Here is an 18,197-nt window from a genome sequence, read left to right as displayed (position 1 = left end):
CAGACCTCCGGCTCTTTGTTCAGGTGATACCAGTGTCAGCAGCTGTATCAGTGTCAACACTGCTGAGAATAGCACCGATATCAACAGAGACCAGCAGACACATACCAGAACCAACAAAAGCTATGTTAAAGCTTTAGTGCGTTACTTTTTTTTATAAAAACAGATGTCTGTGATGTTCAAGCCGCTGCCAAATGAGTTGAGGAAACCCTGAAAGTTCAATTAATCTGTTATTTTTTTGATCATGCATATAGTGGGTTGTCTATAAACTGTCTACTAATAGAGACGTAGCCTATGAGATTAAGTACTGCGTGAATCTTTTCACTGTGAGGTTTGAAGTCACCTGTCTTTGTCGGCCAGGGTGTGCTGGGCGCCTCTACTCTCGTCCTCCATCCTCTCCAACATCTGTCTCTCCAGAGCCAGGCGGCGCTGAGCCTCGGAGTCGGCCAGCGAGGCCATTCGCTCAGCCTCCCCCCTCGCCAGCCCCGCCTCCTGAACGCCACACAGACACCGGGGGGAAAAAAAACATCACTCGTCTGTCAGTCATCTCGCTTAGAGCATTTGTCCTCGTTGTCAGTGTCTTGGTTTATATTATAAAAACCAAGTTTACCAAATCTTAAGAACAGAGGTAAAAATTAAACACCACGGTACGGTTTACTTGAACGCTGCATCCAGTTTACACATCGGAAGGCGAGGTTATGTCAGAGAGAGTGGATCATTTCTTTTACTAAAAACAAAATTGATGCAGCATTTTTCTGTTGCATTTGTTTTCGGGGTTTGTGTGCTGATGCCATTGGAGTTGATGCAACAGTAAGAAAAGGAGAAGAGACAAGGTGGTTGTGAATGTAGATCATATTTTACAGTTAATCTATTTAAAGGACAAATCCGGTGCAAAATGAACCTAGGGGTTAATAACACACGTGTACCGAGGCGACCGTTCTCTGAGATATGTTTTCACGCTAATCTAATGTGACCAGTTTTAGCATGAACCGCTAATTAGCTTATAACGCTAGTTGTTGGGGCACTGGTAAAGTAAAAAGAAATCGCTATTTCTACCACTAACAAGGCTCAAAATATCACCACACTTCCACGGTAGCATAATGAGGGTCCCTACATGTAAACCGAAGCATTGTAAGTGTACAGACAGTTTATTAAAAAGATTTATATATAGTTTATAAAGACAGTACCCAAGCACGGCAATTCATCGTTCGATTGGTCATGACTGTTTTCCCAAGATGGCGCCTGCCTGTATACGTGAACGGTACTGTCTTTATAATCTATCATTTTAATAAACTGTCTGTACACTTAACAAAGTTCTCAATGGTTCTGTTTGCATGTAGGGACCCTCATTATGCTACCGTGGATGTGTGGTGCTATTTTGAGCTTTGTTAGTGGTGTAGAAATAGCGATTTATTTTTACTTTTGCATGCCACGACGACTAGCGCTATAAGCTAATTAGCAGTTTGCGCTAAAACTGGTCACATTCGATTAGCATGAAAACATATCCCAGAGAACGGTCGACTCGGTACACGTGTGTTATTAACCCCTAGGTTCATTTTGTGCTGGAATTGTCCTTTACTTTGCTTGTGTTTTGTCTATTTGCATGTGTTTTCTTAAGTTGCAGGGCGTTTGCCCCTGTTGGCCACCGTAGTTTTGTCTCAAATCTACATCTAAGGGATATACAGTGCCTGACAAATGTCTTGTCGCTTATCTAAGTTGTAGGAACAACAAATAATAACTTGACTTGTAGTTGATCAATTGGAATCAGAAATGGTTTATATGAAAGGCAAAGGCTTCTGGATTATGCTTATTATACCAAAATAAAGTTTTGTATCATTCATTGAGTTTTATCATTGAATTAGGACAGAAAGGTCAGATTTGGCTTGGACAAAAGTCTTGTCGTGTCTTTATATGATTCAACCAATCACAGATTAGAGTTTCACCTGTGACAAATACTGTAATTAACACATTCCTGGGTGTGTATAAAAAGAACTCCAGCACACCAGACCTTCATGTGAAGTGCAACCTGACCTCTCACAACATGCCAAAGATTCAACCACAGACCAAAGTGCTGATCATCAAGAGCCTGAAGACCAAGTCTGCTGCTGAGGTGGCAGACATCTTCAATGTAATATGTATGTTTGTTGCTTCGACAGTCCAGGGCCAGCCCTTTTTCTGGGCTGGCCACCAGAAACCCCTGTATCTATAACAACAGTCTGTCGAATTCTCTCACGCAGTGGTCTCCATGGCCGAATTAGTGCTCACAAACCAGCATTAAACAGAAGACAACTAAAAAAGTGTGTTGCATTTGCAAAGGCCCACAGCTTGGTGAAAGGATGGACAGTGGAAAAGTGGCAGAAGGTTGATTTTTCTGATGAATCATCCATTGAACTGCATCCCAATTGCTGCAAATACTGCAGAAGACCTGTTGGAACCCGGATGGACCCAAGATTCACCCAGAAAACAGTCAAGTTTGGTGGAGGAAAAATCATGGTTTGGGGTTACATGCAGTACGGGAGTGTGCAAGAGATCTGCAGAGTGGATGGCAACATCAACAGCCTGAAGTATCAACAAATCATTGCTGCCCATTACATTCCAAACCACAAGAGAGGGCAAATTCTTCAGCAGGATGGCGCTCCTTGTCATACTTCAGCCTCCACATCAAAGTTCCTGAAAGCGAAGAAGGTCAAGGTGCTCCAGGATTGGCCAGCCCATTCACCATACATGAACATTATTGAGCATGTCTGGGGTAAGATAAAGGAGGAGGCTTGGAAGATGAAACCAACGAATCTTGATGAACTCTGGGAGTCCTGCAAGACTGCTTTCTTTGCTATTCCAGATGACTTCATCAATACGTTATTTGAGTCATTGCCGAGACGTATGGATGTAGTCCTCCAAGCTCATTTTCTTTTTCCCAAGGCACCATGACTTTACGTATGCTCTGATGTTATTGTAGCATGTTTGTGTATTCACAATAAAGTATAATTTCTACCGTACATTGCTGTATTTTTGACTTTTGTCCAAGCCAAATCTGACCTTTCTGTCCTAATTCATTGATAAAACTCAATGAATGATACAAAACTTTATTTTGGTATAATAAGCATAATCCAGAAGCCTTTGCCTTTCATATAAACCATTTCTGATTCCAATTGATCAACTACAAGTCAAGTTATTATTTGTTGTTCCTACAACTTAGATAAGCGACAAGACTTTTGTCAGGCACTGTATAGGCTACATCTATTCCTACAAAACAGAGTTAAGGTGTTAAGTCCTACTTTGTAGTTTTACAACACGTATCCTGTGAGTAAAGGTGTATTTGTGTGTGTGTGTGTGTGTACCTCTTGTAGCAGCTGAACTTTGGTTTGGAGGATTTCCTGCATGTGGACGATCTCCTCCTGTCGCTCCGCCAGGCGACGCTGCAGCTCAGCTTCATTCTGATTGGACAGGCTCTCTGCCGTCGACCTGTGCGGTTGTAGTTTCAGAGAAACAAATATTCCATGAGAGAAGCTGCCAAACGAAATGCCTTCTTTAAGGACATAACGTATATATACGTCATTCCTGGAACCCGTACTGCTTTTGGTGAAATTGCTTTTAAAGCTTTGGTGTGAGCTACAGAGCCGCATTTAACTAGATTATTTGGTAAAACTTGATAATAATGGTACATGAATTATCATGAATTCATTCATGTAGTACTCCGTGAACTATCAGTAATGCACAAGGATTAATAGTATCTCATGAATGACTTAATGCAGGAACAATTAATTAACATAAAACGTGAATTAATGAGTCAGTTAGGTATTTGAATCATCATGATTTCTGATTTATTAATGATGAGGATAAAGCTGGTTGAAGTCAGTAAATAATACATGTATGCAATAAAAAAACAGCTGACTTTAGAGGCCGAGTGGTTCATTTCCTTGGCTTCTTTTTCCGCGTAGACTACAAACATTGATTTATTCCGAACAGTGTCATTACCAAGAGTCCCAACAAGACTCACAAGGTCCTCGTGTATCCTGTCTCTGCACTCAAATCAAAATCGGATACTTTTGGGTCGGCTGTATATCAGTGCAGGCAAGTCATCAGACGCAATAGAAGTTTTATAGGATGTTATTCTTAAATCGGCCTTGGTTTTTATTGACTGAGTCATAGCAGAACACAGAACATATGCTTAAAATCTCGCTAAAAAATCGGGAAACGTGTGTGTGTGTGTGTGTGTGTACGTGTGTCTGTCTATGTGTCTGTCTGTCTGTCTGTCTGTGTGTGTGTGTGTGTGTGTGTGTGTGTGTGTGTGTGTACGTGTGTCTGTCTGTCTATGTGTCTGTCTGTGTGTGTGTGTGTGTGTGTGTGTGTGTGTGCGTGTGTTGAAATATCACATATATCTTTGAAATATCCCATGAACTGGGATCACTTTTAACCTGACATGTTACAGAATGTATTTCGTCCTCTTCCATATGTGTATTGTATACTTGTATCTATTTATTGTTTCTTGTAATGTTGTGTTTTCGTTACCTGCCGAGGGACTGCGGACGTAAATTAGCGTTCTTATAACTCCGACATGATTACATCTTGTATTTTGTACGGATGTTCGCTAACATGCTCTGTCCCTATCAAATAAATACAAGTAAAATAGTACCTTCTTCATGCAATTCACGTTTTATTTAAATGTATGATGATGTAAAGATAAGCCTTTATTGTCTACTATTGGAGAAATTTGTCTTGGGCAGTCGAGAGAACAAAAATGGCATGCATCGCACATAAACACACAATTAACATACAGTTAACGTGCATGAAACATAAGCATACATTATCTCATCCAATGCGTTCAACAAACATTCAATACCCACTGCCCATCCTCCCCCTCATATTGCACTTAATTCTACCCAGATTGCACATTTCCCATTAAATCATGCTGTGATCAATAGCTTTTTTATTGCACAACGCCCAAATGTTTGTGTATACTGTTGTAATCTGTTTGTCTGTCTGTTACTAATGTTGTGTATTGTCCCAAATATTAAGGAATGAGACCCTGTGTCTCAATTACATTACCTGTAAAAATAAAGGTTAAATAAAAAATAAATAAAAAATAATACCTTCTTCCTGCAATTAATGTTTTATTTCAATTGTTTATGATGTCGCAGGTGAGGGGGCCAACCTCTGGCTTTATAAACGAGTACAGTAGATCTGGACTCAAACTGAAAACTAACTTTTTTTTCCGGGCCTGTTGATTAACTTTCTACCAAATGTAATGTGTGTGCATGATTTTTGAGACATTGTGCCAGCAAACAGAGAGATGGAGCAGAAAACAGACCCTGCATGGCAGAGGGTAATACCAAAAAGACTTGAAGTTAGTCTTCTATAGGGGAAAGGAAACATGGATTCCCGAGGGAAATGTCTGCGGACCTTTCTGAGTCTGTCACCGCTCCAGCACTCAGCGACAGCCAGAAGGTCACACTCAGCTTTTCCTCCCCACATCTCTCAGCCAGGCTCCGTTCTGTTAATAGCTCTAATGATAAACTGTGGCCTGAGAGTTTATTTATGAAATCAGCCTAGCACAGAGAGCCTCGGCTCTGACCTCGCTCTCAACTCCACTCTCCACAAAGACTCCAACCTCTGCTCCTTTTCCTTATTTTGACAAAGCTGATTGAGCTAATTGTTGCCTATGCTGCATGACAACACTGTGTTACTGAGCTTATTGTGTTTTTCTCACATCCATCTGAAGGAAAATAATCAACCAGTTCTTCTTTTCCTCAAAACCTCACACGCATCATTTAATCCAAGTGTACTCATAAAGCAAAGAGTATTTTGTAAGAATATAAGGTTGACCGACTGGCACAAAATCTTGCTTCCAATGTTTCCATCACCATCATTCCTTGTTCTAGTTTAATTACCTGAACCCAACCTAAAGGGTCAGTTCACCACCACCAACAGGAACACACTTTTGTCACTTCACTCCGGTCGTATCTGTCAATAAAGATACTTTCATCAGTCCAGGTTTTCAGATATCTTTTGAGATTTCTTAGCCTGGATGCCAGCCGAACTTAGCCCCGCCCACAACATTTGAGGTCGGGAAGTTCGGTCTGGACTTGATCCGTTGTGGATCAACTATGCTCCAACCAGAGCTGTTCGGACCAATCAAATTGTCAGGTTGGGCTTCATACGATGATGGACAGATGATCAACAGTAACGTAATCAACCACGTCACCAAAGAGCGCTTGGGTTGAATTCGTTTACAACAAAGATTCCACCATCGCGTCTGTTATAGAAGATATCGACAGTGCATTCATTTTAAAAGAGGAACAAAGAACTGCAATCATGTATGTATGCACATTGCCATTGTCCGCACGACATGGAAACTGTCGAAGATTGCCTTTGACTTAATTTTTGACTGATTACTTCTGAACAACTGGGCCGTTGCTCGGGATAATCTACAGAAAATGTCATTAACAGTTTTCATTGGAACTACTTTCTTCCGGAGAAATAGTTCGTATGGAAACAGTTGACAGCGATGTCTAATAGTGAAGTCTGATATCTCAAAACCTGGACAAACCTAAACTATATGTATGTTTAGGATTAGGATTTTTGTTAACTGACCCTATAAAGGAACACGCCGATATTTTCAGTGCTAGCTTAGCACAGATCCTGGAAGTAACCGGCTCCATCTAGCCTACTGCTCCCAATAAGTGGCAAAATAACGGCAACATGTTCCTATTTACATGTTGTGATTTGTATAGTCACTGCATGTACAAATAACAAGGTCACATGACACACAGCCATCTTCTAACCGTATACATACTGGGAACTGTATTCTCAGAAAGGCGAAGCACTGCTACTTCTGCTACTTGGGCGGAGTGATTTGCTCGCAGCACCTGAGAAGCACAGTTGTTACTCTCTGCTCCTCACCACGCAGCTTCTCAGGTGCTGCGAGCAAATCACTCCGCCCAAGGAGCAGTGCTTCGCCTTCTGAGAATATAGTTCCCAGTATGTATACGGTTAGAAATTGGCTGCGTCTCATGTGACCTTGTTATTTGTACACATTTGTAGTTGGAGCCGGTTACCTCCAGGATCTGTGCTAAGCTAGGCTAGCGCTGGGGGCGTCAGACAGAGTTACGACACACACAGAGATGAGAAGGGTATGTATGGACTTATCTAACTCTGGGGGATACGGTGAATAAACTAAAGTCCCAATAAGTCGGCATGTTCCTTTAACTAAACTCTTGTTCACTCAAACACTGTTGGAATAACGGTACATGGAAAACATTGGCTGCAAACGTTTGTACACTTTGACATATTTTGTGTTTTGCAGACTCCATATCATCACACTGTTTGGCGAGTGAGTCTGCAGACGAGTTAAAGGAAGCGATAAGAGGCGGACAGCTGTCTTACAGACAGGTGCTGGAAGCTCAAATTGTTCCTGACTCAGCAACACAACAAACTAAAAGACACCTCTGCCCTTTACTCTCCCAAACTCTCTCTCTCTACTCTACTCCCTCCCCCCCCTCAAAACAAACCCACAGCGGGTCCCTCGCCCCTTCACCCTCCACCCTCCACCTCTTCGTCCTCCGTCCCAGAACACAGAGCCACTTCATCCTCTTCAAAAGCATTTCAGTGAGTCCGTACATGGCATTCCTCAGGGCTTAGTGCGTGTTGTGATAGATAGGTGAGTGTACAGGCCAGCGGGCCCAGCGGGTCCCGAGGGCGCCCGGGCTCTGATGTACCCAAGGACTCATGGGAAATAATCAAACTCGCGATGAAAACAGTGTTTTTGTACACTCTACGAAATAAATCCGTAAAATAACAGAAAAAAGTTCTGGCATTACCTGGACTTTGTCCCGTAATTAAAAAAACGGGAATTTTGTGTGTAGCTACAGTTAAAATACAGACCATTTTCTGTTATTTAAAATTGTCAATTAAATGAAAGGTTCTTTTTTTTACCCTTTTGATGCTTTTTTAAGCGTTTTTTTTGCGCTTTTCTAGCACTCTTAAGGCTTTTTTGACACAATGACGCTTGGTGCCATATCACAATTCGAAATGCAAATAAACAGAAACACAACTGTTCTATGGACAACTTCTGTTAAAATATACACTCATACAACTGTTAATACACAGACATTTCTTAGAGTGTAGTTCTCTGTCAGGTTTCCCTGAAGGCGTTTCGACAAATCTGTGCAGCACAAGCAGACTCAGACTGACCCAGGGATGTAATATACTGCCGCTGAGTGATTGGTTGGACACATTTTTGGAGGTTCATGGCCCGGAGGACTCTCAAACTAATGGACTCATGGTCGCTGTGTGAAACATGATGGTTATGCATGCTAGAAGAAGTGAAATACTCACAGAGCTTTGTCCAGAAGCTGCTCTTTTTCCTCCAGTTCCTTTTTCAGACTCTCCACTTCAACCTTCAGCTCGATGTTCTGGTAAAGAGATTCATTCAACAAAACAATCACAATCTGCACATAGGAAGAGCATTGAAGATTTTTGAGAGATACCCAGTCCTACCAAGCCCACAGAAAAAACTTCTTTCTGATTTGCTGGTTCATGTTCATGCTTCTGGTCCCACGTTATGACTACAAACACACTTTACACATGAATGATGATTAAACAACAACAGCCTGCTGTTGGCAGAATAATGCTAGAACCATGCAACACCAAAACCAACATATCTCCAGTGTTATCAGATTTTTTTTTGTGGGGTGGCAGTAGCTCAGTCTGTAGGGAGTTGGGTTGGGAACCGGAGGGCACTGCCAAAGTGCTCTTGAGCAAGCCACTGAACCCCCTCAGGGCGCCTGTTCAGCAGTCACAGCCCCCTCACTCTGACTTCTCTCCATTTGTGCATGCATATAGGACCTGAGCATGTGTGTGTGTGTGTGTATTTCAGGCCTGTGTGTAGTGTGTTCTAACAACACAAAGAGTGTAAATTGTAATTTCCCCATTGGGGATCAATAAAGAGTATACATTATATAAACACATTTCTTTCAGATGAAGTTCTGCTCAGTGCTGCAGAGAGACACAAAATGAGCTTCCCAAGTGTTGACATGTATTTCACGGAGCTCTGCACGACTATAAATAGCGGGAAGGGATATGAGCACCTGCTGTATCCGTCTCCACTAAAGCCCCCCATCCCCCTGCAGTGTAATGTTAAAGACTCCCCTCTCCCCCTACACCCAGCAACACCTCCACTTTTAACTTTTTGGCTCTGAACGCAGCAACAAACCGGACTGAACTGGCCGTCAGCGCGCTCACGTGCAGGTATATCTGCCTGCGGGGGGGCAGAGATTTATTTGTCTGGAATTACAGCTCAATGCTCGTGCAGTGAACTTCATGTCCGTGTGCAGCAGGTCTGATTACTGACTGACACACAACGCAACACAAGTGTTGCTGCTTCTACCCTACGTGAAAACGGCACGGATGAAACTGAACGAGTGGAGTGCGTGCACACTATGCAGTGTGCACGCATGCATGCAAACAGCAGGCCGGAGGGTTCTCAGGCTAACACAATGTGGGTCACTGGGTCTATAGAGCGACTGAAAACAAGTCAGACAGTTATTGCAGGGGCAGATAAAACAACCATCCTCTCAGCAGACGTGTGTGTCTCTCTAGACACCGCACTGCCTGTTTGTGCCCTTCATCTGTCCAAAAACAGTAACACGGCACATTTAAAGCTCTTTCTTATATGTTTCTACACATTTTCACTGAGAAAACAATTTTTTTTTGAAAGTAGATTAGTTTTAAGTGTTTTTCATCCAGGTTTGATGTCAAACACAATTATGTTTTCTTCTGCGAGAAAATACTGTTGAGCGCTGTCCAGCAAACAGGCTTCTCTCAGACTGAGATCACGCTGACAACAAATCACATTTGGGCTTTCACTTGTCTGAAATGATATTTCGAAAAGCCCATTAAGCCAGTTAGCTGTAAAATGAGAAGACATGTTCTAATAACTAGATGCTTTTCATTCTGTTTATTCATCGCATTTTCATTTTAGTGTGGCCTTAGTTCTCAGAATTTGATAACTCAAAATTACTGCTTCACAGCTTGGTGGAAGAGTTCACATTTTCGGTTCCTTTGGGTGCTGCGTAGAGGCTAAGAGGCCTAAAATACCTGTTCCTTTGGCTCTGACAGCACTGAGACAAAGTGTAATCTCTCTAAATCAGCCTCACAGGCAGAAGCTATATGACAGTTTGCATGAAGTGTTACAGAGCAGCTTGAGACCTGCTGTCAGAACTCATTACTGTCAAACACAAACCTGCAGCCAGCGGTGGAAGAAGTATTCAGATCCTTTACTTAAAGGACAATTCCGGCGCAAAATGAACCTAGGGGTTAATAACAAATGGGTACCGAGTCAACCGTTCACTGGGAGATATTTTCATGCTAATCGAATGTGACCAGTTTTAGTGCAAACTGGTAATTAGCTTATAACGCTAGTAGTCGGGGCACTGGTAAAGTAAAAAGAATTCGCTAACAAGGATCAAAATAGCACCACACTTCCACGGTAGCATAATGAGGGTGTACAGACAGTTTATTAAAAAATACGACGAACCACGTTCGTGGTTCGACTGGTCGTTTTTCCAAGATGGCGCCTGCCTGTATACATGAACAGTACTGTCTTTCTAAACTATCTTTTTAATAAACTGTCTGTACACTTACAAAGTTCTCAATGCTTTGGTTTACATGTAGGGACCCTCATTATGCTACCGTGGAAGTGTGGTGCTATTTTGAGCCTTGTTAGTGGTATAGAAATAGCGATTTCTTTTTACTTTACCCTCTGCCCCGACGACTAGCTTTATAAGCTAATTAGTGGTTTGCGCCAAAACTGGTCACATTCGATTAGCATGAAAACATATCCCAGAGAACGGTCAACATGTGTTATTAACCCCTAGGTTAACTTTGCGCCGGAATTGTCCTTTAAGTAAAAGTACTAATACCTCACTGTGAAAATACTCTGTTACAAGTAAAAGTCCTGCATTGAAAATGTAACTTAAGTCAAAGTAGGTATCATCAGGAAAATGTACTTCAAGTATTAAAAGTAAAAGTACTCGATGCAGAAAAATCTTACTATTTTAGGAACTGGAAAAGATCAGTTCTGTCAATCAACTGAGTGTTTAATCGGCTATTTGTTACAACTGTAACAATCTTAATGTGTAAAGTAACTAGTAACTAAAGCTGTCAGATTAATGTAGTGGGAGTAAAAAGTACAATATTTCTCTCTGAAATTTAGCAGAGTAGAAGTAGAAAGTGACATGAAAAGAAAAGACTCAAGTAATGTACAAGTAGCTCAAATGTGTACATATTTACATCCCACCTCTGTCTGCAGCTGTGGAAACAACAAGTTAGGCAGCAGGTAACTACACAAATGCATCAGGTGCATGCACACACAGTGGATTTTGATCATCTCCTGTATCATCATCAGTCAGTTCATTACCAAATCAAAGTTCTCACTCACCCTCTTGTGCACGTCATCGCCGCTCTCCTCAAACTTCTGCTGGATCTTCTCCTCCAGGAAGTAGATCCGGAGCTTCAGGCTGAAGTTCTCCTTCTTCAGGTCGTTCAGGTGCTGCGAGATAGTGCGGCAACCGCGGAAACCAGAGTTAGTCATGGGGACAGTCAGCTCCTTCGTAGGGGGCATCGCAGCCCCCCATTTAGACGTGCATATTACGTGGAAAGACAGGGCTGAAGGGAAACAGCAGTGCCTGACTGAAGAATCAAACTGTCTGGGATGATACAGAACTCAGATCTGCTCTCTCCTGCTGTCACACATCAACACGCAGGGACGAGAACAGAGTCGGGGACAAAACACAAAGTAGACGTGAGCCCCTCTCAGTTTGGATCTGTTACAGGAGGGTCGGGGATGGCACACAGGCACACAAGAGGGGATTATGGGAGGCGGGGAGGGGGGCGCGAGGGCCGAGGGGATGTTTCCTTTTTTACCACGACAAAGTCATGCCAAGAATGTGAACCAGGAGAGTGAGTGAGTGTGTGTGTGTGTGTGTGTGTGTGTGTGCGTGCATGTGTTGATAACAGGCACAAGTGCTGAGCTACTGTGGAAGCCTCTTAACATACAGACTTGGGAACGTGTTGGAGATTTGATGCGTGTGTTTTTTCTTCAATTTGACCTTTAACTAAGATGGTCGACTTGAGATCAAAAGAGCCTTTCCTCATCACAGAAATGACAGCGTTGGTCATTTGTTCACTTACTGTAATAACCTATTTTTACATTTGTCTAAAACACGGCCTCTACCAAAAGTAGAGGAAGATGAAGTGGGGTGTTATCTCGCCACAAAACCTCGTGGGGAGTGAATGTTTGGGAGCTGCACAGCTGTTTTGCACACCGTCTACGTCTTCTGCCAATGGCAGGATAGCTGTAGATATGACTAAACATAAAGAAAGACTTGATGCAAGCTTTTTAAAATACCCTTACAAAAAAGAAGAAGTACCAGTGGACTTTTGTTGAAGATCTTCTAATAAAGGATACCGATAGGTGTTAAGTGTTACAGTCCTTCAGCTCCATCAACAGAAACCTCTCTCAGAGGGTCTAATAATACGATAAGACTGAGGCCTATAGAGGACAACTGGTGAGCAGTTTCCTCTCTAATATAGGCCGTGATTGCTGCTGGAACAAACGACTTATGTGGGTGTTTTTCAGTGGAAGACATTCTCCTGAGACGGCAACGTCCCTTTTGTTTCATGACTCGGTAAAGCTTCGATTTGGTCTTCATGTCTCGGCTAAAATTGGGTCAAATTTTTTATTTTATTTTTTAGATTGGAAAGTGAATATTTTATCCACAGCATTTAAATGACTTTAATTATGACAATATTCTAACTGCACACTGAAATAGAGTCTTTGCTGACTTTTCAATTCATTTTGACATTTCTTTTTTAACTAGACGTATTGACTTCTTGCCACCTGTAACTGCCCAAAACTAAATTTAAAAGGAAAAGAGCTAAAGGGAATAGAAAATACTTACATACTTTACTTATTCAAACTTATTATTCACACACTCTCAACTCTCCTCAGGGGTGTTGGACTGGGGGTGAAAAGGGGACTGAGTATCCAGGACCCTCGTTGTGAGGAGGGCCCAAAAAGATGCTAAAATGAATAGCTGTGAATGTGGGGAGGGGCCCCCTTTCTACAGGGCCCAGAATCTTGTGCTACGTCCCTGATCCTCCTGATAAAATAAGAGTTCACTGCCTCACTCTCGGAGAAAAACAAAGCCAATTCACTGCAATAAGCCTGCTGTAAACCCCCAGGTATGATCCTTGTTTTAAACACTAATGAGATGAACGGGTCTGTGCCCACGGGGAGGCGCTGACACTCCACCTGAGCTCAGAGAGTCCCAACATCTCTGCAGATCTCTGAGAAGCAGCAGCCATCCAGAGGCTATTTACAGAAGCCGTGGCCCTGCGGCTGTCACTGAGGAATGCTGAAGTGGTGAGACGCCGCTGATCACACATGCCGGGCCGTCCAATAAGACTTAGTGATGGCAGATTACAGCTACACATAAGCATATGGCTGGCTTCAGGAACACATGTTGCCGTCACATTCTGCATATATGAGAACTACACGCAGACAAAAAATAAGATACATGCAGATATCTTGAATGTGAAATAGTTTCTGCAAAAACCAACAAATCCTGTAAACCATTCGACGTTATGGGTCATTTGTTCCTACCCTCTAATACAGTGTTTCTCAAACGGGGGTACGCGCACCCCTTAGGGGTACTTTGGAGTACTGCAGGGGGTATGTGAGATTTTAGCAAATTGCTAATTTAAAAAGAAGTGAATGCATTATTCCTAAAATAATGATACTATAGTAATGAATGAATTAAGTGATGGATTCTAAACATTTGAAATGTAGCATTAAAACGGTGGCCGTTACTTTAAATGCAACGGTCACATGAATAAATTTCCCCCTGTGGTCACGTGTTTAAAACGGCCACCATGCAGCAGTAAATATGTGGTTTTGGGAGTCTTTGGAAATCGACCTATTCTGTCTTTTATGTATGATTGTGTTGAAATTGTATACACACAGTGTGTCTATGTGAACAACTGTTTGACCTCGACCCATCCGACAACTTCAGGATGAACTGGATAAACTGGAACACCGACTGTGAGCTGCAACGTTTGACCGTCCACGTACATTTTGCCACACACGGCCAACCTCCAGAGTCCTCATGAAGGAGCAACGTCGGCTGACTTCTGAACACGTTAGCCAGAGCGATTTGTCAATAACCAATAATAAGCAGGAGAGACTGAACCCAAAGTACATTGCTGATGACAACACTTTATAACAGTCTAAATTTGACAGAGTTTGAAAAACCCAAAACCACAATTATTCCCCACTTAAAATCAAACCAGATGAGATTTCTGGGATGTCGTGTTGGTACACATGTTGGAAGAGGTGATCAGAGATTGAAGTGGACACACACACACACACACACACACACGGATGGGAGAAGTTGGATACAAGTGCATCACCTACACTGACAACTGAAAACCAATCTGGAGCCGAGGAGGAGAGTTGGAGAAGAGACTGCGGCCGCAGCGGCTCATCCAAAGGTCACGCAAAGAAAAAGAAAAGACTGAATTTATTGCAACACGACATGCCCGTGAAATGAAATCATCCTAATTCTGCAAGACTTTTCCAACACCGGAGCATAATCCAATACGAGAGAAGGAAAGAAAAAAAAGCATTGGAACATTTTTTCCAGGCTCCCGATGCTCCAACTTTTACCCCACTGAGTCTTATTATCTGGGAACAAACTCAAAGCCCATTATTAGAATCAGAAAGGATTAAGACCTGAAATATCTGGGTACAAAGGGAGGCTATGTTGTCCCTTTCTCTATTCCATTAAAGGCTGTTTTGTTGCCATGGCAGGTTGCTAACCCCTCTCAGCTTCATCTTTGTGTCGAGAGAGGGTTACAGTAAAAATCCATCTCTACAGGAATAGGAGCGTAATTGGGAGTTTGCATGTGAGTGTGTGACTGTGTGTGTGTGTGTGTGTGTGTGTGTGTGACTGTGTATGTGTATGTGTGTGTGTGTGTGTGTGACTGTGTGTGTGTGTGTGTGTGTGTGTGTGTGTGTGTGTGACTGTGTATGTGTGTATGTGTGTGTGTGGCTGTGTGTGTGTGTGTGTGTGTGTGTGTGTGTGAGTGACTGTGTGACTATGTGACTGTGTGTGTGTGTGACTTTGTGTCTGTGTGTGTGTGTGTGTGTGTGTTTGTGTGTGTTCAGGATTGGCAGAGCGCTGGGAGATTTTCCCCCTTTACCGGTAACAGGAGCTCCTTGATGCCAGCTAGCTCGACATTTTCCAGCCCTGCTCTCTGGCAGTGCCAAACCCCTAATGCAGTTCTGCAGGGGGAATGTCTGATTGTGTTTATTGTGCTGCCACGGTCCATGGTAGACGTGGTGGTTAAAAATTATAATTTGTAAACCTAATTAAATCATCAAGAGAGCCACTAAAAATATCCCCAGGAGCTAATTAAAATCACGGACAGAGAGAAAAGGGAGATAGATAAAACCTGCACTGCACAGTTTATTATATTCAACGTCAAGGGTCAGATCATTTTAATTTTAATAACGGGCGATCCACATGCTTTGGCTTCACTTGTACACTCTATGCATCAAACCCCTGCTTTAAACCAAGGGGTCGATGGGATATGGGCCAAACTAAAATCAAAGTACACATCAAATAAATTTCCCCAAGAATGGTTTCTGTCATTTTAGTTAGTTCTGATTAGGGCCGTTCAAGTAATCGGATTTTGGTCGCGATTTTGGCTTAAAAAACAAACAATGAAATCCAGAAAACGGATTATTTTTCACATTACATTTTGGCAAAATGTGTTCAAATGTCAATTTATTTCAAGCACTTTAAAGCTCAGTTCAGACCAAAGATTTGTGACAAGATTAAACAGTTTCAGGACGTTTGAGGGAAAAGCTGCAGCAGTGTGAACCGGCCCGTCTCAGCTCGACTCAAACCAGTTGATGGCGTTGCTGAGACTCAGCTGGTCGAGTCGCCAGAGGCTGGTTTTACACAGGCGAGAAAAAGAAAAGGATCAAATTAGGCCATATTATTTACTTTAAGTATAACAATTTCACTCAAGTCACATGAAGCTTAAGTGTAACTTCACATTTTAGATTCTGGTGTAACAAGAACAGTCTTTGCCGATGGAAAATACAAGTAACAAATAACAAGCAACACAGGTGTCACTAAAAAAAAAAAACGGTGTTCACCTTCTTGAACTTATTACTTGCCCTGAAGAATCCAGAGTACAAAGTGCTCGCTGACGTTGTGTCTGTGGCCAAAATGAAAATGATTGATACCTGATGATTGATGCATGATGACTTTTTTAGAACTTTTCATGATATACTATATATTACTTATTATGTCATATTATACTATGACTTTTGGCTATGTTCAGACTGCAGGCAAAAGTGGCCCAAATCTGTTTTTTTTGGGGTCAAGTGACCAGATCAGACTTCTTCAGAAGTAGTGTGAACACTCAAATCAGATTTAGACCAGTTCCATATGTGGTCCTGAATCAGATTTTTTTCAATGCGGCCGCAGTTTGAACAACCAAGGCGGATTTGATGCAACTTTTATGTCAATCTACATCGACATTTGTCACAATTATGCGCCCCTAGACACAGACAGTAACATTAAAAACTTGACTAGGCCTACAAAATGGAGAACAGGGATGGAGCAAGTCAATGGAGGGAGAGTGAGGTGTTAGACCTAATTAGTGTATGGGGAAATACTTCAATTCAATCAAAACTAGAAGGATCATACCGTAACGGCTCCGTTTTTGAAAAAATAGCAAACGAAATGGAAGAGCAGGGACACAGGAGAATGTGGCAGCAGTGTCAAAGGAAGGTGAAGAGCCTTAATGCTAAAATTCTTACTTCCTCCATAACCTCCCTAACTTTAGTACAACAGCGTGCTGCGTCTGATGTCATTGTTATTGTTCTTTTGCGCATGCGGGTCAGTTCAAAACCGCAAACAGTTCACACTGGAATCTGATATAGGCCACATCTTAAAAGGTAATGTGAACAGCCAAACAAAAAATCGGATCTGAGCAAAAAAATCCAAATTAAGCATTAAGACGTGTGTACGTAACCTTTATGATTTTTTATGTTTTTATGACATACTGATTGAGGTATATGATGCAACCAGGCATGAACCGAGGACCAATACCATTGCCCATTCTAGATGGATTTTAAATTAAACCAATACCTGTTTTCTGAACAAGCGTGCTTCATCAATGGTTTTGTTTTGAAGGAAGTTACTTTAGAAAAAAAGCATTGAGTGCTGGACTCGGTCAAAACCAAATAGAATATTTGTCGAGTCTAATGGACGAGTCCAAATACAAACGAGTCCAAGACAAGTCCGAGACAATAGAAAAACGTCTCAAGTCCGGACTCAAGTACTACAGCCCTAACTGCTGGAGTATAAGAAAGCTGTGGACCAGGGAGGAGGTCGGGGTGGATGTTTGGGTCATGAAACACAGCGCTTTCAAGCCGGGGAGCGGAGTTCTTGTCCTGGGTATTCGTTGGGAGTGTTTTAATCCAAACCATGATCTTTTCCCTAAACGTAAAGGAGAAATCCGGTGCAAAATGAACCTAGGGGTTAATGGCACGTGTATTGAGTCAACCGTTCTCTGGGATATGTTTTCATGCTAATCTAATGTGACCAGTTTTAGCGCAAAGCGCTAATTAGCTTAAAACGCTAGTCATCAGGGCACGGATGAAGTAAAAAGAAATCACTAGTCACGATTAGTCAAACGATGAACGCCGTGTTTGAGCTATGTTACTGGTTACTGGTTACACAGCGTTCGTCGTTCGACTGGTCGTGACTGTTTTCCAAGATGGCGCCTGCCTGTATACGTGAGCAGTACTGCCTTTATAAACTATCTTTTTAATAAGCTGTCTGTACACTTACATAGTTCTCAATGCTTCGGTTTACATGTAGGGACCCTCATTATGCTACCATGGAAGTGTGGTGCTATTTTGAGCCTTGTTAGTGGTATAGAAATAGCAATTTCTTTTTACTTTCCTCGTGTCCCGACGACTAGCGTTACAAGCTAATTAGCAGTTTGCGATAAAACTGGTCACATTCGATTAGCATGAAAACATATCCCAGAGAACGGTCGACACGTGTTATTAACCCCTAGGTTAATTTTGCGCTGGATATGTCCTTTAACTGTAATGT

At 42.2% G+C, this 18,197-nt stretch overlaps 1 protein-coding gene across 1 annotated transcript in view; it reads right to left on the bottom strand.

The window, feature by feature from the left end:
- Nucleotides 1–18,197, bottom strand: part of LOC116054874 (phosphodiesterase 4D interacting protein) — a 152,815-nt gene that overhangs the window by 78,001 nt on the left and 56,617 nt on the right. Inside the window, exons 4-7 of the mRNA XM_036007021.1 lie at nucleotides 11,435–11,545; nucleotides 8,332–8,408; nucleotides 3,336–3,459; nucleotides 341–489 (exon numbers count right to left, since the gene is read on the bottom strand). Of these exons, the coding sequence (XP_035862914.1) occupies nucleotides 341–489; nucleotides 3,336–3,459; nucleotides 8,332–8,408; nucleotides 11,435–11,545 (461 nt within the window). The remainder of the gene's footprint in view (nucleotides 1–340; nucleotides 490–3,335; nucleotides 3,460–8,331; nucleotides 8,409–11,434; nucleotides 11,546–18,197) is intronic.

The sequence above is a fragment of the Sander lucioperca genome, chromosome 11, assembly GCF_008315115.2.
Source record: "Sander lucioperca isolate FBNREF2018 chromosome 11, SLUC_FBN_1.2, whole genome shotgun sequence".
NCBI classification, from domain to species: domain Eukaryota; kingdom Metazoa; phylum Chordata; class Actinopteri; order Perciformes; family Percidae; genus Sander; species Sander lucioperca.
Note: the sequence above shows the minus strand (reverse complement) of the source record. Positions and strands in the feature narration are given on the sequence as shown.